The sequence below is a fragment of the Mobula hypostoma genome, chromosome 15 (genome assembly GCF_963921235.1).
Source record: "Mobula hypostoma chromosome 15, sMobHyp1.1, whole genome shotgun sequence".
NCBI lineage: Eukaryota > Metazoa > Chordata > Chondrichthyes > Myliobatiformes > Myliobatidae > Mobula > Mobula hypostoma.
The window spans coordinates 71,848,094-71,872,458 of NC_086111.1; the positions used below are offsets into that span (position 1 = coordinate 71,848,094).

A 24,365-nucleotide genomic window follows, 5' to 3' on the forward strand; every position below is an offset into this window, starting at 1 on the left:
CCACTTTGGTGGCAAAAATAGGAAAACAGATTATTATCTGAATGGTGGCCGATTAGGAAAAGGGGAGGTGCAACGAGACCTGGGTGTCATTATACACCAGTCATTGAAAGTGGGCATGCAGGTACAGCAGGCGGTGAAAAAGGCGAACGGTATGCTGGCATTTATAGCGAGAGGATTCGAGTACAGGAGCAGGGAGGTACTACTGCAGTTGTACAAGGCCTTGGTGAGACCACACCTGGAGTATTGTGTGCAGTTTTGGTCCCCTAATCTGAGGAAAGACATCTTTGCCATAGAGGGAGTACAAAGAAGGTTCACCAGATTGATTCCTGGGATGGCAAGTCTTTCATATGAAGAAAGACTGGATGAACTGGGCTTGTACTCGTTGGAATTTAGAAGATTGAGGGGGGATCTGATTGAAACGTATAAGATCCTAAAGGGATTGGACAGGCTAGATGCAGGAAGATTGTTCCCGATGTTGGGGAGGTCTAGAACGAGGGGTCACAGTTTGAGGATAGAGGGGAAGCCTTTTAGGACCGAGGTTAGGAAAAACTTCTTCACACAGAGAGTGGTGAATCTGTGGAATTCTCTGCCACAGCAAACTGTTGAGGCCAGTTCATTAGCTATGTTTAAAAGGAAGTTAGATATGGCCCTTGTGGCTACAGGGGTCAGGGGGTATGGAGGGAAGGCTGGGTTCTGAGTTGGATGATCAGCCATGATCATAATAAATGGCGGTGCAGGCTCGAAGGGCCGAATGGCCTACTCCTGCACCTATTTTCTATGTTTCTATGTTTCTATGAAAAGAAAAGCCCTACCATTGGTTTGAATGCAGTAGAGTGCAGGGGTGGCGTGATAGCGTAACATTATTGTAGTGCCCGTGATCCGGATTCAGTTCCCGTTGCTGTCTGTAAGGAGTTTGTGCATTCCACCCCTCCCCCAACCCATGACTGTGTGGGTTTCCTCTGGGTGCTCTGGTTTCCACACCCCAAAGACGTATGGGTCAGGGTTAGTGAGTTGTGGGCATGCTGTGTTGGCAGCAGAACACTTGCGGGCTGCCCTCAGCACATCCTTGGACTGTGTTGGTTGTTTCACTGTATGTTTCTAAGTTTTGGTATACATGTGACACATAAAGCTAATCGCTAATCTTCCAGCCCTGCATTGGTGCTTAACCTCTAAATAAATAACATTAAAAAAAACAGAACAAGAAAATGCCTGAGCAGACCCTGTAGGACACAGGGGCAGTGGAGATTTATTTTAATACAATGAGTCACAATATGAACTGTGGTGAAGACAGTGACATGGACCAAATGGTCAAGAGGGTAACCATCTGTTTCTCCTGAGATTTGAAAAAATAAACAAGTCCAGCAACAGGCTACAAATTAAATGATGAAGATTCACTTCAGATGTTACATATTTATTTTCTCAGCTTCTGTATTTGTTAGATGGTGAGGCGGAAATGTGCCCCAACTAAAGGAGGTGTAAGGCACTCCTTCCCTCCTCTAGCCTGTGGGTCACCCTTGGGCAAGGTGTAGCACCTGCTTAGACCCCCCCCCCCCAATTGGGCCACGTCATGGGAGCAGGTGGTGGATGGTTGTATGAGCAGCTGGTGCGTATCACAAGTCCTGGTTATGCGACCACACGTATATAAAAATAGTTAAATTAAATAAATTATACAATAATAAAAATTAAAAAGTGGTGAGATAGCATTCGTGGGTTCAAAATCTATTCAGAAATTGGATGGCAGGTGGAAAGAAGCTGGGCCTGAATCATTGAGTGTGTGTCTTCTTGCTCCTGTACCTCCTCCCTAATGGTAGCAATGAGAAGAGGGCATGTCCTGGGTATTGGGGGTCCTTAATAATGGATGCTGCCTTTTTGAAGCATCGTTTTTTTCAACCTTCCCATAACAAATTGACCAAAAATGAATAGAGTATTCCAATCGTGGCCTCACTGACAACCCTGTATGATCACTACATAACTTCCCACCCTCTATATTCAATGCTCTGACTGTTGAAGGTCAGTGTGTCAAGAAGGTGATTCCTGGTTAGTCAGGGCATGAAGGGCTATGGGGAGGAGTCAAAAGATTGGGGCTGAGAAGGAAATGGATCAGCCATGATGAAATGGTGGAGCAGACTCGATGGGCCAAATGGCCAAATTCTGCTCCTACTTCTTTAAGTCGAAAGTTGAGAAAATACAGAAAGAGACAATACTTTAGTGGGGCAGTTATGCTGACCTTCTTGAAAACATTATTTCTACCTACTTTTCTTTCAATATTGCACCTAAGAGTCTTTTAAATGTCCCTAATGTAGCTGCCTCTACCATCACGTCTGGCAGGGCGTTCTGCACCCCTATCACGCTCTGTGTAAAACAACCTATCTCTGACATCCCTCCTCACTTTCTCCCAATCACCTTACCATTAGTCCCCATTGTATCAGTCATTTTCACTCTAGGAAATACATTATAAAATGTCATGGACTGATAACAAAAAGCTGTTGTAATCTTGCCTCTGCTTCTGGAGGGTGGGAGTTCAGGAAGCTGTTAGGAGCTTAGTTCTGGTTAGGTTATGCTGGGGGTGGGAGGAGGCCTGATAGAAGTTTATCAGATTATGAGAGGCATGGGTACGGTAGACAGTCAGAGCCTTTTCCCCAATAAGTACGTGAGCTCGATTTCAATGTTTAATAGAAATTTAGATAAATACATGGAAGGCAGGGGTATGGGTGGCTATGTTTTGGATGCAGATGACAGGAATTTAACTGGTTTGATAGACTAGATAGGCCAAGGAGCCTTCTTCTGTGCAGTAGTTTTCTATGAATCTATGATAAAATTAGAATCGCTGACATATGTCATGAAATTTGTTATTTTATGGCAGCAACACAGTGCAATACATAAAAATTTACCATGTTACGGTAAGAAATATATATTAAAGAAAACAATAGTACAAAAAGAAAGCAAAGTGGTGAGCTGGTGTTCATGGGTTTATGGACCTTTCAGAAATCTGATGGTAGAGGGGAGAAAGCTGTTCCTAAAACATTGAGTGTGTGTCTTCAGGTTCCTGTACCTTCTCCTTGATGGTAGCAATGTGTTGAGGGTTCTTACTGATGGTTTGATGGTTCCATTTAATATCAGAGAATGTATACAGTATACAACCTGAAATTCTCGCTCTTCACAGATGTCCAGGAAACAGAGAAAAAAAAACCCCAAAGAATGAATGACAGAAGATGTCAGAAAACAAAGCCCCCCCCTTCCCGCACACAAGCGACAGCAAAGCATTAATGCTCCCTCTCCCCTCAACTTGTTCCAGCAAGAAGTATCAGACCCCCCCACCACCCACCACCCACCATACAAGCAATTCCAAGACCATGATCTAGAGTCCGTCAAAAATTACTGTCCATCCCAACACTTCGACATCTCAACAGGCCCTCTCTCTCTCACTGAGAAGGCAGAGAGAGTTATTGCTCTTGTCGCAGCAAGAGGGGAGGCCAACAGCTCGCTGTTTCGATGTTACAGTCTGCAGAGTTGCTTATTCGAGTTCTCCCAACTTAAGAATCAGCAGACTCTCCCTCACCATTGAGACAGAGAGAAAGAGATCGCTCGAGTACAGCCACCCCCGCTATCTTGATGTTTCGATCTCCCAAAATGCTTTAGTTGGTGACATTGGCAAGGAGTCAAGTCGTCCACACGGCTGCACCCTGAAGACGCACATTGTCCAAGCTGTTCTTAGAGATACTGAAGTGTGGGCCACTTGGCAAGTTCCGAAGAGCGAGAATCCACGACCGTGAAAAACATAGTTTGAGCGCAGCTGTGGGTTATGAACTCCGATAGGACCCCAGCCACCTTGAAAAGGAAAAAAGAAACACAAGAAGTGAAGATTTAAACTGTTCCGTAGATGAACTTGAAGAGTTGCCCTGGTCTACAAAAACCTCTGGCGATATCTTTTGCTCCTCCCGCTAAGTACCTTCTTAAGGCTGGATGGATGCTACCTTCTTGAAGATGTCCTCAGTGCTGAGGAGGTTGATGCCCGAGATGAAGTTTACAACCCTCTGCAGCTTTTATTTCAATCTGTACATCGGAGTTGGGTGGCAGGTTGGAGGTAAGTCTCCAAGGAGGGGTAAGGCTCTCCTTCCCTCCACGAGCCTGCAGGTCACCCTTGGGCAAGGTGAGCACCTGCTTAGACACAAACCCCCCTTCCCATGGCTCCAGGGTCATGTGAAACCATGGGAGCAGGTGGTGGATGGCCGTATGAGCAGCTGGTGCATAGCACGTCCTGGTTATGCCACCACTGACACCAGGCAGACAATCTCCTGAGTGTTGATAACGGCTGGGGTCACCCGTTGTGTGAAGATGCTGCCCAGTAGGTCAACGGTAAACCACTTCTGTAGAAAAATTGCCAAGAACATTAATGGCCATGGAAAGACCATGATAGCCCACGTCATACAACACAGCATATAATGTAGGAAAATGGGAGATTCTATACCAGGTTGTGATGCATCCTAGCAATATAGAAATATAAAAATGTGACGTGCTATTGAAGGTGAGAGAGGGAAAGTTTAAAAGAGATGTGTGGGGCAATCTGAAGGGTCTCAAACTGAAATCTCTTTTCACCTGCCTATCATTCCGCCTGGGCATTCCTCCTTATCTTTTTCCTAAGGTCCTCTCTCCTCTCCTATCAGATTCCTTCCTCTCCAGCCCTTGACCTTCCTCAGCCACCTGGCTTCACCTGTCACCTTCTAGCTAGCCTCCTTCCCCTCTCCCCATCTTTTTATTCAGGCACCTTCACCCTTCCTTCTCAGTTCTGAAGAAGGGTCTCGGCCTGAAACATTGACTGTTCATTCAATTCCATAGGTGCTGCCTGACTTGCTGAGTTCCTTCAGCATTTTGTGTGTCTCATTCTGTATTCCCAGCTTCTGCAGACTTTCTTGTATTTATGACATTGATAGTGGGGCCTTGTATTAATGTTTCAGATGATGGTTAACTCTCAAAGTATGCCTTTCCCCTAGAGAAAGGAAACGAGCCCAGATTCATGTAGCCAAGCTTCTGGAGACCATAGTTCAGCTTCTGGTCTTAATTAGACTAAAAAGATTTGAAATGGACACAGACATGAGATTCTGCAGGTGCTGAAGATCTCTTGAGGAAGGCACACGAAATACTGGAGGGACACAGCAGGTCAGACAGCATCTATGGAGGGGAATAAACAGTGACATTTCAGGCCAAGTTGAAAGGTCTTGGTCATTGATTGTTTATTCCTTTCCATAGATGCTGCCCGACCTGCTGAGTTCCTCCAGCATTTTGTGTGTCTTGCAAGAAAAAAACTCCCGGTTGACCTCCATGGGTTGAGCAGCATCTGAGCCGTGAGCCCCTCACCTGGGCTCATCTTTCACCTGCCGGCTTGTACTCCGTCCCCACCCCACAACATTCTTATTCTGGCTTCTGCCCTCTCCTTTTCTGGTGAAGAGTTTCGGCACAAAACGTCAACTGTTTATTCCCCTCCGGTAGATGTTGCCTGACCTGCTGAGTTCCTCCAGCACTTTGTGCAGGGAAGGATTTTTTACACGGGTGTGGTGGGTGCCTGGATTGGGCTGTCGGCGGTGATGATGGAGGTAGTGGTGTTTAAGAGGGAGTTAGAAAGTACCAAGGTATTACAGGGATATTCATCGGACAGGACAGGTATCTAGGTGTCCTTGTCCTTGTTCATCAGTCACTGAAAGTAAGCATGCAGGTACAGCAGGCAGTGAAGAAAGCTAATGGCATGCTGGCCTTCATAACAAGAGGAATTGAGTATAAGAGCAAAGAGGTCCTTCTGCAGCTGTACAGGGCCCTGGTGAGACCACACCTGGAATATTGTGTACAGTTTTGGTCTCCAAATTTGAGGAAGGACATTCTTGCTATTGAGGAAGTGCAGCATAGGTTCACAAGGTTAATTCCCGGGATGGCGTGACTGTCATATGTTGAAAGATTGGAGCGACTGGGGTTGTATACACTGGAATTTAGAAGGATGAGAGGCGATCTGATTGAAACATATAAGATTATTAGGGGATTGGATAAACTAGAGGCAGGAAACATGTTCCAGATATTGGGGGAGTCCAGAACCAGAGGCCACAGTTTAAGAATAAGGGGTAGGCAATTTAGAACGGAGTTGAGGAAAAACTTTTCCACACAGAGGGTTGTGGATCTGTGGAATGCTCTGCCTCAGAAGGCAATGGAGGCCAATTCTCTGGATCCTTTCAAAAAAGAGTTAGATAGAGCTCTTAAAGATAGCGGAGTGAAGGGATATGGGGAGAAGGCAGGAAAAGGGTACTGATTGTGGATGATCAGCCATGATCACCGTGAATGGTGGTGCTGGCTCGAAGGGCTGAATGGCCTACTCCTGCACCTATTGTCTATTGTGTTTGTTTGGCATAGACATTATCAAAGGGCCAAATGGCCTAATTCTGCTCCTATACTTTATCGCCTTATGGTTACGCTCTGAGGTACTGTGCTGTACTTCCCATGTTCAATGGGTGAGAGGCTGTGGGAGGGAGATGTTTCAGCAGAAGAGTTTGGCTGTTCGGGGGTTTGGATTCTGTGCGAGAATCCAATGTTAAAAATTCCACTGAGGAGCATTTTTTCCAAGTCCTGTCAACTTTCTTTGCCTCATCCTTCTTCTGGAATGACCACATCACAGAGAAACAAGGCATAGTTTCCCTCATGCCAATTTACAAATGAGGAGTAAAAGGTGCAGAGAGATGGGTCGATTGGAAGGGAATTACTGAGCTGTTCCTGCAGGTTCATTTGCATTTTCAGGAAGTTGAAGGCGGGGGAAAAGTGCGTTTAGCACGATGCTATTACAGCTCAGGGCATTCTGATGATCAGAGATTAATTCTGGTGCCGTTAGTAAGGAATTCATACATTCTCCCCCTGAACTACTTGGGTTTCCTCCAGGTGCTCCAGTTTCCTCCCACATTCCAAAGACGTGACTTGAATAATCCTTTTAATACTGGCTATCTCCCCTCTGAAACATCAGCGATTCCTTCCTCCACCTTCCAGCAGATTGTTTATTGTCGCCCTTGAGAGTTACAGTTAATATTAACTTGTCTTTGTTTCCTCCTCACTGTATTAAATTTTATCTGTCTGTGGTCTCCTTATTCCATCACACTGCTTCTACCTCCCTTTGGCAGCTGGCTCCATATATCTACCACCTGCTGTGCAAAAAAGTTGCATCTCAGGCCATTTGGCCCATCGAGTCTGCTCCACCATTTCATCATGGCTGATACATTTCCCAAACTCCTGTCATCTTCCTGTGTCCCTTCATGCCCTGAGTAATCAAAAATCCATCAACCTCTGCCTTAAATACACTCAATGACTTGGCCTCCACAGCTGTCTGTGGCAAAGAGTTCCATAGATTCACCAGCATCTGGCTAAAGAAATTCCTCCTCATCTCCCTTCTAAATGAACGTTCCTCTAGTCTGAGACTGCACCCTCTGGTCTTAGACTCTCCCACTGTAGGAAATATCCTCTCCACATCCACCTCTCAAGGCATTTCAACATTCTATAGGATTTAGATTATGAGAACACTCAGTCCTCCTTTATTGTCATTTAGAAATGCATAGATGCACTAAGAAATGATACAATGTTTCTCCGGAGTGATATCACAGAAAACAGGACGAACCAAAGACTAACACTGACAGAACCACATAATTATAACATATAGTTACAGCAGTGCAAAGCAATACCATAATTTGATGAAGAACAGACCATGGGCACAGTAAAAAAAAAAGTCTCGAAGTCCCGAGTCGATCAACTCCCGAGACCCCGATAGCGGCGGCAAAAGGGAGAAATTCCCTGCCATAAACCTCCAGGCACTGTCAACTTGCCGATACCTTGGAAGCAGCCGACCCCAGCCAACCCTGAGTCCATCCGTCCGAAAACTCCGAGCTTCCGACCAGCCTCTCCGATACAGCCTCCCGAGCGCCATCCTCTGCCGAGCGCCTTCGACCTCACCCCGGCCGCTGAAACACGCAAAGCCGAGGATTTCGGGGCCTTCAGCTCCAGAGATTCCGGTTACCACACAGTAGCAGCGGCAGCGAAGCGGGCATTTCAGACATTTCCCCAGATGTTCCTCCATTCTCTTACGTCTGTCTCCATCAAATCAGAATTCTGCACGGTCCCCTACTCGACAGATAACAGATATCATCGCCGAAGTGGCCATGCGCACTGCCATCGCGTCGCCATCTTCTCCCCCCTCCCGGGAGGGGGGATTTAATATTAGTAGTTTAGTTGGTCATTGTAAATTGTCCTATGATTAGGCTAGGGTTAAACAGACAGGTTGCAGGGTGATGCGGCTCGTTGGGCTGGAAGAGCCTGTTCCGTGCTGTATCTCTAAGTAAAATATATAAAAATAAAAATAAAATTTTGGGGGGCCAGGACACAAGCTGAGAGATATATCGGCAGAGTGCTGATTCCTGAAAGGAGTAACCGGCACTGGTTAATGTGCGTGAAGAACTGATGATCATGTGTGCCAAACTGGCTGGGCTCAGGCAGTTTGTGGTTAAGATGACATGACAGCTTAATAACATTGACATGAGCTGCAGAATGCAAATATCGCTTCATCTGTCTTAATAGTCTTTAATCTGACAAGTATCCTGCTGATTCATTCCAGGGGTAAATGTGAAACGGGAATGTGAGGAATAGATATGGTTATCTAAAATAACACTAGCTTTTCCCAGTGGAAAAATATTTTAATTCCAAATCCCCTTCCCGTTCTGATGTGTCTGTCCATGGCCTCCTCTTGTGCCAAGAGGTAGCCACCCTCGGGGTGGAGGAACAACACCTTATATTCCATCTGGGTAGCCTCCAACCTGATGGCATGAATATCGATTTCTCTTTCCGGTGAACAAAGGCTACCGACCCCCCTCTATTCCCTAGTCTGACCTTTCACTTCTTCTCACAAGCCTATTGCTTCCCCCTGGTCCCCTCCCTCCTTCCCTTTCTCCTATGGTTCACTCTCCTCTCCTATCAGATTCCTTCCTCTCCAGCCCTTGACCTTTCCCACCCACCTGGCTTCACCTGGCACCTTCCAGCTAGCCTCTTTCCCCTCCTCTCATCTTTTAATTCAGGCACCTTCCCCTCTCAGTACTGGATGAAGTGTCTCAGCCCAAAACTTTGGCTGTTTATTCCTCTCCATAGATGCTGTCTGACCTGCTGAGTTCCTCCAGCATTTTGTGTGCATTGTTCTGGATTTCCTGCATCTGCAGACTTTCTCGTATCTGTGTGTTGCTAATTTTTTTCCTGCCCTTTCCCTTTTGTAGTCTACAATGTTTACTCAATAGTTGGCTTATAGAAAAAGAACTTGCAGTTACACACGCAGCTTTTATATCTTCAATTTCAGATTCAGATACATTTAGTTATCACATGTCATTTGAAACACCCTCTTTGATCTCCAATAATCTAGCCATTTCTCCCTTAAAGATATTACAAGACTCTTCTTTCAATACTCTTTGCTTTGAGGAAGAGAGTTACAAAGACTCCGCACGTTCCAGAAGAAATCAATTCTTCTGGAAAGGGTTGGAGGAAAAGATAGTATCCCGCTGAAGCTGATGAAGAATGGATGCAGAGGCCCATGGGGTGGTAGGTAAGGACAAAGAAAACTCTGTGCCTGTTATGGTGGTGGGAAGATGGGCTGAGGGCAGATGTTCCTGAAATGGAGGAGATGCAGGAGAGGGCAGCATCGAGGAAGGGAAACCCCATTCTTTGTAGAACTAGGACAACTCAGGTTTCTGGAAAGCCCCAACCTGAGAATGGACGAGACAGAGATAGAGGAGATGAGAAAAGGGAATAACCTAGTCTCCTCATGGTGGTCCTATAACTTGACCACGCTGCTGAGATCTTCATTCAAATTCCACATAATGAAAAGAAGGGCTTTAATTTCTATGGCAACCTTCAATGTTCCAAATTGTTTTCTAGCCACGTTACAATAACGGCTAAACTTTGAAGTTATAACACTCTGGTTTGGCTATTTTTTAAATTTAGAGACACCGCACTTCCAGCTCAACGAGCTCACGCCATCCAATTGCACCCAATGTGACCAATTAACGTACATCTTTGGAATGAGGGAAGAAATTGGAGCACCCGGAGGAAACCCATGAGGTCACTGGGGAACCAGAATCAGGCTTAACATCATTGGCATAAGTTGTGAAATCAGCTTTTTTTTGTGGCAGCAGTACATCGCAATACAAACTAATAAAAAAAACTATAAATTACAATAAGAAGTATATATAAAATTAAATTAAATGAGTAGTGCAAAAGAGAACAAAAAAAAGTGAGGTCGTGTTCATAATGAGGTTATGTCCATTCAGAAATCTGATGGCAGAGGGGAAGAAGCTGTTCCGAAATCTACAGTGTGTCTTCAGGCTCCGGTACCTCCTCGATGGTAGCAATGAGAAGAGGGCATGCCCTTGGTGATGGGGTCCTTAATGAACTTTTTGAGGCATTGTCTTTTGAAGATGTTCATGTTGCTGGGGAGGCTAGTGCCCATGATGGAGCTGACTGAGTTTGCAGCCTTTTTCTGATCCTATTCAGTGTCCTACCCCATACCAAACGGTGATGCAACCAGTAAAAATGCTCTCCACAGTACATCTGTACAACAGACAGTGGTGGGAACTGAACCCAGGTCACTGGTGCTGTAATAGTGTAACGCTAACCGCTACACTACCATGCTGCCCTTCTGGAATATTCCATTCTATTCTAGTATATATTGTTCAAGTTTTTCATCAAACTTGTACATACACGTTCGTTTGTTCATTATGTGCCGTGTTGTTATGACGTGGGTGATCATGGCCTTTCCATGACCATGATTGTTCTTGACAAATTTTTCTACAGAAGTGGTTTGCCATTGCCTCCTTCTGGGCAGTGTCTTTGCAAGATGGGTGAACCCAGCCATTATCAATACACTTCAGAGATTGTCTGCCTTGTGTCAGTGGTCGCATAACCAGGACTTGTGATATGCACCAGATGCTCATATGACCGTCCACCACCAGCTCCCATGGCTTCACGTGACCTTGATTGGGGAGGCTAAGGAGGTTCTACACCTTACCCAAGGGTGACCTGCAGGCTAGCGGAGGGAAGGAGTGCCTTACAACTCCTCTGGTAGAGACGTATCTCCACCCTGCCACCCTGCCCAAGGGTGACCTGCAGGCTGGTGGAGGGAAGGAGTGCCTTACAACTCCTCTGGTAGAGACGTATCTCCACCCTGCCACCTTACCCAAGGGTGACCTGCAGGCTAGCGGAGGGAAGGAGTGCCTTACAACTCCTCTGGTAGAGATGTATCTCCACCCTGCCACCTTGCCCAAGGGCAACCGGCAGACTAGAAGGGAAGAAGCCCTCCTTTGGTAGAGACGTATCACCACCCCACTACCCACATACATGTATTGGTGCATATGACAACGTACTTGACTTTGACCACTGAGTTGCCGATGGAATTACCTCAGTTAGGTAACTTGGTCGCCACGGACTTGTATAGGTCTACAGTTCTATGACCTGGATAAATTTGTCATCTCTTGGTAAATAGAATACACAAATTTAACTACTGGAAGGAAATAAGGAAACATTTATTTTGGATATGAAGTGTGTGGCCAGATGTAATAGCTGTGCTGACCAAATGTTGAAGATAGACTCAGTAGTAGAAATCACTGGGGAACTGGATAAATAACAGACCAGTGAAGAATGCTGGGTTCCAGTTGTATCTAAAAGTCAATGTCAAAGTCGAATTTATTGTCATCTGCACTGGGGCCATAAAAAACTTACTTGCAGCAGCATCAAAGACACAGAGCATCAGATGAGCAGCATTCACAAAAAACTATTAATGATTAGATTAGATTAGATTAGATTCGACTTTGTCATTGTGCCGAGTACAGATACAAAGCCAATGAAATGCAGTTAGCATCTAACCAGAAGTGCAAAGAATAGTGTTATTTACAAAATAACTGTGAATAAAAAGTAAGTGCTACAGCACACAAATATAGAAGTACTGAGACAGTACAATATGGATGTAATACTGCTTAGCGCTGTGATGTGAGGAGATAGCAGAGGTACTTAATGAATACTTTGTTTTAGTATTCGCTATGGAAAAAGATCTTGAGAATCTTGGCGATTGTAGGGAGGACTTACAGCGGACTGAAAAGCTTGAGCATGTAAATATTAAGAAAGAGGATAAGCTGGAGCTTTTGGAAAGCATCAAGTTGGATAAGTCACAGCAACTGGACAAGATGTACCCCAGGCTACTGTGGGAGGTGAGGGAGGAGATTGCTGAGCCTCTGGCAATGATCTTTGCATCATCACTGGGGACGGGAGAGGTTCTGGAGGATTGGAGGGTTGCGGATGTTGTTCCCTTATTCAAGAAAGGGAGTAGAGGTAGCCCAGGAAATTATAGACCAGTGAGTCTTACTTCAGTGGTTGGTAAGTTGATGGAGAAGATCCTAAGAGGCAGGATTTATGAACATTTGGAGAGGCATAACATGATTAGGAATAGTCAGAATGGCTTTGTGAAAGGCAGGTCGTGACTTACGAGCCTAATTGAATTTTTTGAGGATGTGACTAAACACATTGATGAAGGTAAAGCAGTAGATGTAGTGTATATGGATTTGACAAGGTACCCCATGCAAGGCTTAATGAGAAAGTAAGGAGGCATGGGATCCAAAGGGACATTGTTTTGTGGATCCAGAAGGCAAAGAGTGGTTGTAGATGGGACATATTCTGCATGGAAGTCAGTCACCAGCGGTGTGCCTCAGGGATCTGTTCTGGGACCCCTACTCATCGTGATTTTTATAAATGACCTGGATGAAGAAGTGGAGGGATGAGTTAGTAAATTTGCAGATGACACAAAGGTTGGAGGTGTTGTGGATAGTGTGGAGGGCTGTCAGAGGTTATAGTGGGACAAAGCTGGGCTGAGAAGTGGCAGAGTTCAACCCAGATAAATGTGAGGAGATTCATTTCGGTAGGTCAACTATGATTGCAGAATATAGTATTAATGGTAAGACTCTTGGCAATGTGGAGGATCAGAGGGATCTTGGGGTCCAAGTCCATAGCACAGGCCTTCATCACTCGTGTGATTGAGTTTAGGAGCTGAGAGGTAATGGTGCAGCTATATATATCCCTGGTCAGACCCCACTTGGAGTACTGTGCTCAGTTCTGGTCACCTCACTATAGGAAGGATGTGGAAACTATAGAAAGGGTGCAGAGGAGATTTACAAGGATGTTGCCTGGATTGGGGAGCATGCCTTATGAGAATAGGTTGAGTGACCTCGGCCTTTTTTTCATTGGAGCGACAGAGGATGAGAGGTGACCTGATAGAGGTGTATAAGATGATGAGAGGCATTGATTGTGCGGATAGTCAGAGGCTTTTTCCCAGGACTGAAATGGCTAGCACAAGAGGGCACAGTTTTAAGGTGCTTGGAAGTAGGTACAGAGGAGATGTCAGGGATAAGTTTTTTTACACAGAGAGTGGTGAGTGCATGGAATGGGCTGCCAATAACAGTGGTGGAGGCGGAGACGATAGGGTCTTTTAAGAGGTTCCTGGTTAGGTACATGGAGCTCAGAAAAATAGAGGGCTATGGGCAACCCTAGGTAATTTCTAAGGTAAAGTCATGTTTGGCACAGCTTTGTGGGCTAAAGGGCCTGTATTGTGCTGTATGTTTTCTATGTTTCTATGCAAGTTCCAAGCTGAGTCTCAGGAATACCATCGTACTCGGATGTAGGAGAATTCTTCATTGCTGTTTTTGTAATAGTTTGTTTTACCAGTCAGCGTTGTTAGCCCTGAGCTGAACCCCTGAATCAAGAGGACCGGTGGACCACTCTTAGTCTGGCTCCCTTTGACCTGTTTGGCATGAGTGACCCTACGAAGAGCCAAAGCATAATGCCCTGACTCCAGCCAACGTCTCTCTCCAGGTCACTGAGGCATGCAAACCTCCAAACCACAGCAAAATTATGGTGCTCTTGGAGGATCAATATCCAATACATCAGTATTGATCCGTCTGTGCCCTTATAGTTGCATGTTTACAGTTAATTGGTATTGGTCCTTATCATAACGGGATGCACTGTCATTAACTCAAAGAGCTGTATTGTTCTGTGATTCAATGCAATTAATAATTAATTATTCTACTTAAGGTGGTATAGGCTGCCAGGGAGTGGACCGTGGACAGGCTAGGAGATGTTTGGATGCAGTGGAAATATACAACCCTGACGGAGATTTCTGGAGGAAGGGACCTCCACTGCCATCACCAATTCTCTCACTCAGAACCAACTCTACAAATGCTGGGGTGGTGGACGAGAAGCTGTATGTCTGCGGGGCATTTCGTGGTGCAGGTATGAAAGCGTTCGAGGACTGATTCTGGTCTGAGTCAATCAGACTCAGGTGAAAGAGATAATATGAGTCCAATACATACAAATGCTGGAGGAACTCAGCAAGTCAGGCAGTGTCCATGGAGTCAGCAGGTCCTGATGAAGGGTCTCGGCCCAAAATGTCAACTGATTTCTTCCCTCCGTAGATGCTACCCCACCTGCTGAGTTCCTTAAACGTGTGTGTGTGTGTGTGTGTGTTGTTCAAGATTTCCAGTATCTGCAGAAGCCCTTTTGTACTTGGAAAGAGAGAACAGCAGAGGAGTAGGCCCTGTTCCATTTATCCAACAAAATAGCCATAGCATGGGCCCATGTGGGTGTCCCTGTCATTCTGTGTTCCACTGAGCATTGTAGGTAGACTATGTTGACACCAGAATATGTGGCGACACTTGCACGTTGTCCCCAGCTCAGCCTCAGGTTGTGTTGGTTGTTAACACAACTGACATATTTCACTGTATGTTTTGATGTACATGTGATAAGTAAAACTAAATCTCATCTACATCTGAATCTGAATCTAGTTCTAAATTTCTCTCTCCACCTCCTTTTCTCTGTTGATCTTTGCCTCTGTCTGTCATTCATCTGCCACTGTCTTCCAACTCCCCTTACACCATTCCTCAGTCACCTCAGAATGCTTTCTTGCCACTCCCCTCCCCACTCTTCACATTGGGCATCTCCCCTCTCCCCTCCTCAATTCACCAATTGCCTCAGAATCATTTATTGCCACTCCCCTACCCCTCTTCATACCGGCCATCTCCCCTCTCACTCCTCAATCCACAAATTACCTTGGAATCCTTTCTTGCCACACCCCTCTCCCTCTTCATACCATCCATCTCCTCTCTCCACTTCTCAGTCCACCAGTTACCTCTGAATCCTTTCTTACCACTGCCCTCCCACTCTTCATACCCACCATCTCCCCTCTCCACACTCAGGGTTTCAAATGGAAACATTTGCCAGTTGCTTTCCTCCCACCGATTCTGCGATTCTGCTCAAACCGCTGAGTCTCTCCAGCAGGGAGACTATGTTCTATGTTGCCACTGTTGGATCTTGATGCTTTTTGATCCGAGGTCCTTTGGAAGTCAAGAAAGAGACATTAAACTTGTTGCTTACAATCATTCATTAAGCGTTCCACAAACAAAATGAGGGAAAATGAAATGAGAGAGAGTAAAAGACTAAGATCCTAGTGGCAAAGGGGAAGAACAGAGACTAAGTGAAACAGCCAATGTGGTTTGATCCCCTTATACCAATTTACTCATAACAGCAAATTCCATTGCTTGAATTAGCCGATAAGATAGCCCCCGTGCAATACCTGCCAAAACAATAGAGGGAACTGCAACCACTAAAAACACACCGAATAATACATGTAAATCGGCAATTATATAAAAATGCAAACAAGCACAGGAAAGTTAAACCACAAAGAGTATCACAATTATGCAGTCCAGTCCAACACCGTAGAGACTTGTTTATGTTATATGACCTTTGTATCTTATTCTCTCCCTAGATCGACATGAAGTCATCGTCAAAAATATTTTGGAATTAGATCCTTGGGAAAATCAGTGGAATGTGGTGGCCCACAATGTCCTCATGCATGACAGCTACGATGTCTGCCTGGTTGCCAGGCTTAACCCCAGGGATCTCATTCCACCACCCCCTGACTTGGTCGACCAGTGAGAGATGGACTTCATACCACTTGGCCTTTCTCTAAGCTTGTCCAGGGCTTGGTTGGATAGCTCCGGATATCTGCATGCAATAACCTAGTCTTAGACTTTGCAATGAGATGTTAAACAAAGGATATCATTTTATCTCTCTCTCTCTCTCTCTCTCTCACACACACACACACACACACACACACACACACACACACACACACACACATTCAGAATCAGGTTTATTAAAACTTCCTGTACCGAATAAAGTGGCCATGTGTTTATGTTCATTGTCTCCTGCTGTAGCCCCGATATTTCAAGGTTCGATGCTGTTTCAACGCATGGTTATTTGAGTTACTGGTTCAACCATTCTCCTCTGACCTGTCTCATTAACAAGGCATTTTCATCCACAAAACTGCCACTCACTGGATTTTTTTTTGTTTTTTGCACCATTTTCTGTCACTTCTCGAGACTTTTGTGTGAAAATCCCAGGAGATCAACAGTTTCTAAAGTACTCAAACCACCCTTTCTGGCACTAACATTCATTCCACCCATCGAAGTCACTTAGATCACATTTCTTCCCCATTCTGATGTTTGTTCTGAACAACAACTAAACCTCTTGACCATGTCTGCATGCTTTAATGCATTGAGTTGCTGCCATGTGATTGGCTGATTAGATATTTGCATTAACGAGCAGCTGTACAGGTATACATAATAAAGCGGCCACTGAGTGTATGTTGTGAAATTTGTTGCTTTGCTGCAACAGTACAGTGCAAAGACATAAAATTACTAGAAAACACAAAATAAATAGCACAAAAAAGGAATAATGAGGCAGTGTTCATGGATTCATGGGTCATTCAGAAATCTGAGGGTGGAGGAGGAGAAGCTGTTCCTGAGTCGTTGATAGAGGGTCTTCGGACTCCTGGGCCCTGATGGTAATAACAAGAAGAGAGCGCGTTCCAGACGGAGAGGATGGTGATGGATACCGTACTGCCTTCTTGAAGCACTGCATCTTGGGGAGATGGAGGGTTGGACCTGCCCAAGTCTACAGCACCCCAAAGTTCATGTTTGTTGTCATCTGACAGTACAAAATAACGCTCCTCCAGACCATGGGGACATAGGGTGAGAAGGTAGTGAATCAGTGTGGCTGGAGCTAAGGAACTGCAAGGGTAAAAAGACCCTGATGGGAGTTGTATACAGACCCCCAAAACAGTAGTAAGGATGTGGCCTACAGATTACAATGGGAGATAGAAAATGCATGCCGAAAGGGCAATGTTACAATAATCGTGGGGAATTCAATATGCAAGGAGATTGGGAAAATCAGGTTGGTGCGGGGTTACAGGATGGGGAATTTCTAGAGTACCTATGAGTTGGCTTTTTAGAGTAGCTTGTGGTTGATCAGTTATTCTAAATTGGGTGTTGTGCAATGAACCAGAATTGATTAGAGACCTTGAGGTAAAAGAACCCTAGGTGGCAAGTGAACATAATATGATCAAATTCACACAAATTTGAGGAGAAGAAGTTAAAATCAGATGGATCAGTATTACAGTGGAGTAAAGGGAATTACAGAGGCATGAGAGAGGCGTTGGCCGGAATTGATTGGAAAAGAACACTGGCAGGGTTGGGATGGCAAAGCAGCAATGTCTGGAATTTCTGGAAGCAAATCGGAAGGCACAGGATATATCCATCCCAAAGAGGAAGAACTATTCTAAAGGAAAGATGACACAACTGTGGCTGACAAGAGAAGTCAAAGCCAACATAAAAGCCAAAGAGAGGGCGTATAATAAAGTAAAAATTAGTGGGAAATTAGAGGATTGAGAAACTTTTATAAACCAACAGAAGACAACTAAAAAAGACATTAAAGTAAAACTGGAATAGGAAAGTAAGCTAGCCAATAAAGAGCATACCAAAAGTTTCTTCAGATACATAAAGAGTAAAAGGGTGGTGAGACTGGCTATTGGACTAATGGAAAATGATGCTGAAGATGTAGTAATGAGGGACAAGGAAAATAGCAGGCAAACTGAATAACTATTTTTCATCAGACTTTACTATGGAAGACACTAGCAGTATGGCAGAAATTCCAGGTGTCAGGGGGCATGAAGTTACCATTACTAGGGAGAAGGTTCTTGGAAGACTGAAAGGTCTGAAGGTAGACAAGTCACCTGGACCAGATAGTGTACACACCAGAGTTCTGAAGGGGATGGCTGAAGAGATTGCGGAGGCATTAGTGATGATCTTTTAAGAATCACTAGATTCCGAAATGGTTGCAGAAGATTGATAAAATTGAAAATGTCACTCCATTCTTCAAGAAGGTATCTGACCTTAGTGGTTGGGAAGATGTTTAAGTCGATTATTAAGGATAAGATCTCTGGGTTCTTGGAGACACATGACAAAATAGGCAATAGTCAGCATCGTTTCTTTAAGGGAAAATCTTGCCTGACAAATCAGCTGGAATTCTTTGAAGAAATAACTAGCAGGATAGATAATCGATAATTGATTGCTGTTGCGTACTTGGATTTTCAGGAGGCCTTTGGCAAGGTGCCACACATGAGGCTGCTTAACCATCTATGAACCCATGGTATTACAGGAAATATTCCAGCATAGGTAAAACAGTGGTGGTTTGGCAGGAGGCAAAGAGTGGGAATAAAGGGAGCCTTTTCTGTCGGTGGCTAGTGATGTTCCACAGGGGTCTGTGTTGGGACCGACTCTTCTTACGTTATATGTCAGTAATTTGCATGACGAAATAGTTGGCTTTGTTGCAAAGTTTGCAGGTGATATGAAGATGGGTAAAGGGGCAGGTAGGTTTGAGGAAGTAGGCTACAGAGGACTTAAAGCGATTAGGAGAAGAAATGAAAGGATTGACTATTTTCTAAATGGAGAGAAAATACAAAAAAAAAACTGAGGTGCAAAGGGGCTTGGGAGTCCTTGTGCAGGATTCCCTAAAGGTTAATTAGCAGGTTGAGTCTGTGATGAGGAAGGCAAATGCAATATTATCATTCATTTCCGGAAGACTAGAATATAAAAGCAAGGATGTGATGTTGAAATTTTATAAAACACTAGGTGAGGCCTCACTTGGAGTATTGTGAGCAGGTTTGGGCCCCTTATCTCAGAAAGTATGTGCTGAAACTCGAGAGGGTTCAAATGAGGTTCACAAAAATCATTCCAGGATTGAATGCCTTGTCATATGAAGAGTGTTTGATGGCTCTGGGCCTGTATTCAATAGAATTCAGAAGGGTGAGGGGTGAATTCATTGAAACCTATCAAATGTGAAAGGCCTTGATAGAGTGGATGTGGAGAAGATGTGGGAGAGTCTAAGACCAGAGGACACAGCCTCAGAATAGAGGGGCGTCCTTTTAGAATGGAGAAAAGGAGGAATTTCTTTAGCCAGAGGGTGGTAAATCCATGGAATTCTTTGCCCCAGGCAGCTGTGGAGGTGAACTTCTTATGTATATTTAAGGCAGGTGTAAATAGATTCTTGATTGGTCAGGGTATGAAGGGATACTGGGAGATAGCAGGAGAATGAGGCTGAGAGGAAAATTGGATCAGCCATGATGAAATGGCAGAGCAGACTCGATGGGCCAATGGTCTAAATCTGCTCCTATATCTTATGGTTTTAAAATCTTTTTTCTGCCTGTCTCGCTTCTAATAGAGTGGAGTAACATTTGCAAGTTTCCATTCCTCCGGAACCATGCCAGGATCAATTGATTCTTGAAAGATCTGTACTAATGCCTCCATGATCTCCTCATCCACCTCTTTCAAAACCCTGGGTTGTATACTATCTGGTCCAGGTGGATTATCTATCTTCAAACCTTTCAGTTTCCCAAGAACCGTCTCCCTAGTAATGGCAACTTCACACACTTCTGCCCCCTGACACACTTGGACTTCCAGCATACTTCTAATGTCTTCCACAGTGAAGACTGATACAAAATACTTATTCAGCTCATCTGCCATTTTCTTGTCCTCCATTACTAATTCTCCAGCATCATTTTCCGGCAGTTTAATATCTATTCTCATATCTCTTTTACACTTTATATATCTGAAGAAACTTCCGGCAATTTTTGCTCTGTGTGTTGAGCCAATATCTTACCTCAGACGCTCACTGTAATGGATAAGCTGGCCACTGTTTCTTCTAGTATTTTGAGACCCTACGCACACAATGTGCTGCCCATTGAATTAGGCCTGTTGCCAGCATCAAGAAGAGAGCGGGCCAGAATACCTTTCAAATCTCTTACTAACTCTTCCTGCAGTTAATCCTGACGAAGGGTCTTGGCCTGAAACGTCGACTGTACCTCTTCCTAGAGATGCTGCCTGGCCTGCTGCGTTCACCAGCAACTTTGATGTGTGTTGCCAGAATACCTTTATTAGTTTTAGGTCTTATAAATTGTAATAATGAACTGTGGAATTACTATGCCCTTATTTTACTTCAAAGTTTCGAAGTCCATTTCTTATCAAAGTATGTATGTAGTGTAGAACCCTGCGATTCATCTTCCCCACAGACAGCCACAAAACACAGAAAACCATGGAATCCGTTCAAATAAAAATATCAAGCACTCTCCCCTACCCCCACAATGCACAAAAAGAAACAAACCGCACAAATGGCAAAAAATCAAACAAGAAACACAAAATGAAAAACACAAAATCGAAATAGTCCAGGTATCATGATGTGAACTTACAGAGTCCAATCCAGAAATTGCATTGATTCAACCTTGCCCGAGACCCAGGACTCCAGCAGCATCGAGCGAGGGCGAGAGAGGGACCACTCGAGTGCAGGGACCTTCCTTCAGGGGCAGCGACCGAGAGGGAGCGACCGTTACCTGCAGACACCTTCCTCCAGCACCAACAAGCGAGAGGCTGGGAGACAGCACTGAACACCCGCCCACCTTCCGCTCTCACCTCGGTGACTTCAATCTTCCTCATCACTCCAATCAGTGAGAAATGGAGTCGTACATGGGCTCGCATCCTGTCTCCTCACTTCTCAGCCCCGAGGCCACATGCTTCCTCATCGAACACCCTCGGAGACAGCAAAGCACCAGGTCACTCAACTTAGTTTAAATAAGTAAAATACCTATAGATTTAATCTTTCAATTCTGTACTATGGCGTTACAAAGAACTTAAATCTTTTGCTGGAAGTTATCTGCTGCCGAGTTTGAAGATTAAATCAGTAGGTATTTTAAATAAATAAAATACCTACAGATTTAATCTTTGAATTCGATATTATGAAGTTACTGTGCCTTTAAATACTTGCTGGAATTTATCTGCTGCAGAATTTGAGGATTAAACCTGTACATATTTTAAATTAATAAAATACCCACAGATTTAATTCTTGAAATGTGCAGCAAATAAACTTCTAGTTAAGGCATTAAGGGCATTGTAGCTCCATAGTAAAAGCATTACCAATCAGCCATTATCACAGTTTACATGAAGTAAAATGATTTTGAGAGTGAAACAGCTGCATCTTATAATGTGGACTTGTACCCCATCCAACTTTCTGATGACTGAACAAGTTTTATCTTAGTGGAAAGGTATCTGCTTCAGGTTTTGATAAACACACACATTCATCATTTAAAATATATAATAGAATTTAATAGAATTGCTCAACTTCAGAAAGCCAGATGGATCTTAGTCTCTAACTTAGGATCTCAGAGACTGAAGGCACAGCTGGAGGGTCAAAGTCAAGGTCAATTTATTTTCAAAATATGTGTATGCCACTGTATACAGTAATACCATGAGATTCCTCTTAAATTTATTTTCAAAGTACATATATGTCACCATGCACAGTAGTACCGTGAGATTCATTTTCAAGGAGCTCTGCCTCAGAAAAGCGGCATCCATCATTCAGGACCACCCAAGATACACCTTGTTCTCATTGCTACCATCAGGGAGGAGGTTCAGGAGTCTGAACGCACACACTCAGTGATTCAGGAACAGTTTCTTCCCCTCTGCCGTCAGATTTCTGAATGGACATTGAACCCACGAACACTACCTCACTACTCTTTTATTTCCTAATTTTTGTACTACTTATTTAACTATTATGTATATATTTATTTGCTGTAATTCACAGTGTTTTTCTGTCTCTCTGTTATCCTGTATTGCATGGTACTGCTGCCGCAAAGTTAGTCGATTTCACGGTGATTTTAAACCTGACTCTGATCCTGGTTCCGATTCATTTTCTTGCAGGCATTTAAACAGATACAATAACATTTATGAAACTTTACTTAACCACAGACTGACAAACAACCAATGAGCGAAAGAAGACAAACTGTCCCGCGAATGACGGATTTCACTGTATGTTTTGATATTTTGATGTACATGTGACAGATAAAGTTAATCCCTAAAATAAGGTGCCTATACACAGATAGCACAGGAGGTCAGGACAGAACACAGGTCACTGGAACTGTCAGGCAACAGCATGAACATAGGAAATGGAATTGGCTTATTATTAGAATAGAGGCTATAGAACAGTACAACACCGGAACAGGCCCTCGTCCCATAATGGTGTGCTGATCCAATTAAATTAGTAATCAAATAGGCAACGCAATCTCCACTGCCTACACAATGTCCATATCCTTCCATTTTCATCACATTCATGTGCCTATCTAAATGTCATTTAAATGTTCCTAATGTATCTGCCTCTACCACCACCCCGGGCAGTGCATTTCAGTCACCCACCACTCTGTGTAAAAAACTTGCCCCTCACGTCTCCTTTGATCTCACCTTAAATGCATGCCCTTTGGCATCAGACATTTCAACCCTTGGAAAAAGATATTTTCTGTTTACTCCAGCTATGCCTCTCATAATCTTAGAAACCTCTGTCTGATCTCTTCTCAGCCTCCCCCACACCAGAGAAAACAACTCAAGCTGGTCCATGCCCTCTAATCCAGGCAACATCCTGGTAAATCTCTTCTGCACCCTCTCCAAAGCCTCACCATCCTTCCTATAATGGGTGACCAAAACTGTATGCAACACTCTGGATGTGGCCTAACTAGAGTTTTATAAAGCTGCAACATAACTTCCTGACTTTTGAACTTAGTGCCTCAACTAACAAAGTCAAGCATGCCAGATGCCTTCTTAACCACCCTACCAACCTGTTTAGCCACTTTCAGGATGCTACGAACTTGGACTCCAAGATCCCTCTGCTCACCAACACTGTCAAGGGTCTTGCCCTTAACAGTGTACTGTCTCTTTACATTTGACCTACCAAGGTGCAACTCTTCACATTTGACTGAGTTAAACTCTATCTGCCATTTCTCTACCCATGTCTGCAGCTGATCTATATCCCATTGTATTCTTTCCCAGTCTTCTACACTGTCCACAACACCATCAATCTTTGTATCATCTGCATACATACTAACCCACCATCTACATTTTAATCCAGGTCATTTATGTACATTACAAACAGCAGAGGTCCCTGCAGAATGCCACTAATTACAGACCCCTGGCTCGAATGAGTCCCTTCAACCACCAGGTCAGTTCTGAATCCAAACAGCCAATTCGCTGTGGACCCCATGCATCTTAATCTTCTGGATGAACTGCCCATGAGGGACTTTGTCAAATGCCTTACTAAAACATCCTCCTTTAACTCAAAATACCCTAGCACATTAATACGCTTGGCACTAATCTCCCTATCATCCATGCCCTTGTCCTTGGCAAATACTGATGTAAAGTCCTTATTAAGGAGCTCACCCACATCCTCCACAGCTAAGCAAATGTTCTCCCCTTTATCCTTGCATGGTCCTACCCTCTCCCTAGTTATTCTTTTGCTCCTGATGTATACATAGATTGTTTTGGGATTCTCTTTAATCCTACTTGCCAAGAACTTTTCATGGCCCCTCCCGGCTTTCCTCATTCCCTTCTTCAGTTTTTCTGGATTCTTTATAATCCTTAAGAACTCTGTTTCCTGACTCCAGCTTCCTAAGCGTTGCATACTTTACATTCTTCTCCTTTTTCTTGAGTAAATTCATCACCTCTCTTGATATCCAAGGTTCTCTTACCTTGCCATCCTTGTCCTTCTCTCTGACTAGAACATACCCGTCCTACACTCTGTGCATTTAGTCTTTAAATGCCCTCCATGTGTCAGATGTGGACTTGCCCAAAAACAGCTGCTCCCAATTAACTCTCCCTAGTTCCTGCCCAATGCTCTTGTAATTTTCCCTGCTCCAATGTAATACTCTCCTGCCGGGTCCACACTTATCTATAGCTACCCTAAAGTGTAAGGAGTTGTGGTCACTGTTCCCTAGCTGCTCACCCACTGAAATGTCAGTCGCCTGGCCAGGCTCATTATCCAAACACCAGGTCCAATACAGCCTCTCAGCTTGTTGGATTATCTACATATTGAATTAAGAAACCCTCCTGGATGCACCT

The 24,365-nt window shown here is 44.2% G+C and overlaps 1 protein-coding gene and 1 long non-coding RNA gene across 2 annotated transcripts in view; one reads left to right on the top strand and one right to left on the bottom strand.

Annotated features, from left to right (window-relative positions):
• The window catches only part of kbtbd12 (kelch repeat and BTB (POZ) domain containing 12), a 45,268-nt gene extending 27,906 nt beyond the window's left edge, over positions 1-17,362 (top strand). Inside the window, exons 5-6 of the mRNA XM_063068433.1 lie at positions 14,131-14,328; positions 15,860-17,362. Of these exons, the coding sequence (XP_062924503.1) occupies positions 14,131-14,328; positions 15,860-16,029 (368 nt within the window). The 3' untranslated portion in view covers positions 16,030-17,362. The remainder of the gene's footprint in view (positions 1-14,130; positions 14,329-15,859) is intronic.
• The window catches only part of LOC134356960 (uncharacterized), a 38,113-nt gene continuing 29,032 nt past the window's right edge, over positions 15,285-24,365 (bottom strand). The window contains exons 2-3 of the long non-coding RNA XR_010020475.1: positions 20,678-21,015; positions 15,285-15,428 (exon numbers count right to left, since the gene is read on the bottom strand). This is a non-coding gene — a long non-coding RNA (uncharacterized LOC134356960). The remainder of the gene's footprint in view (positions 15,429-20,677; positions 21,016-24,365) is intronic.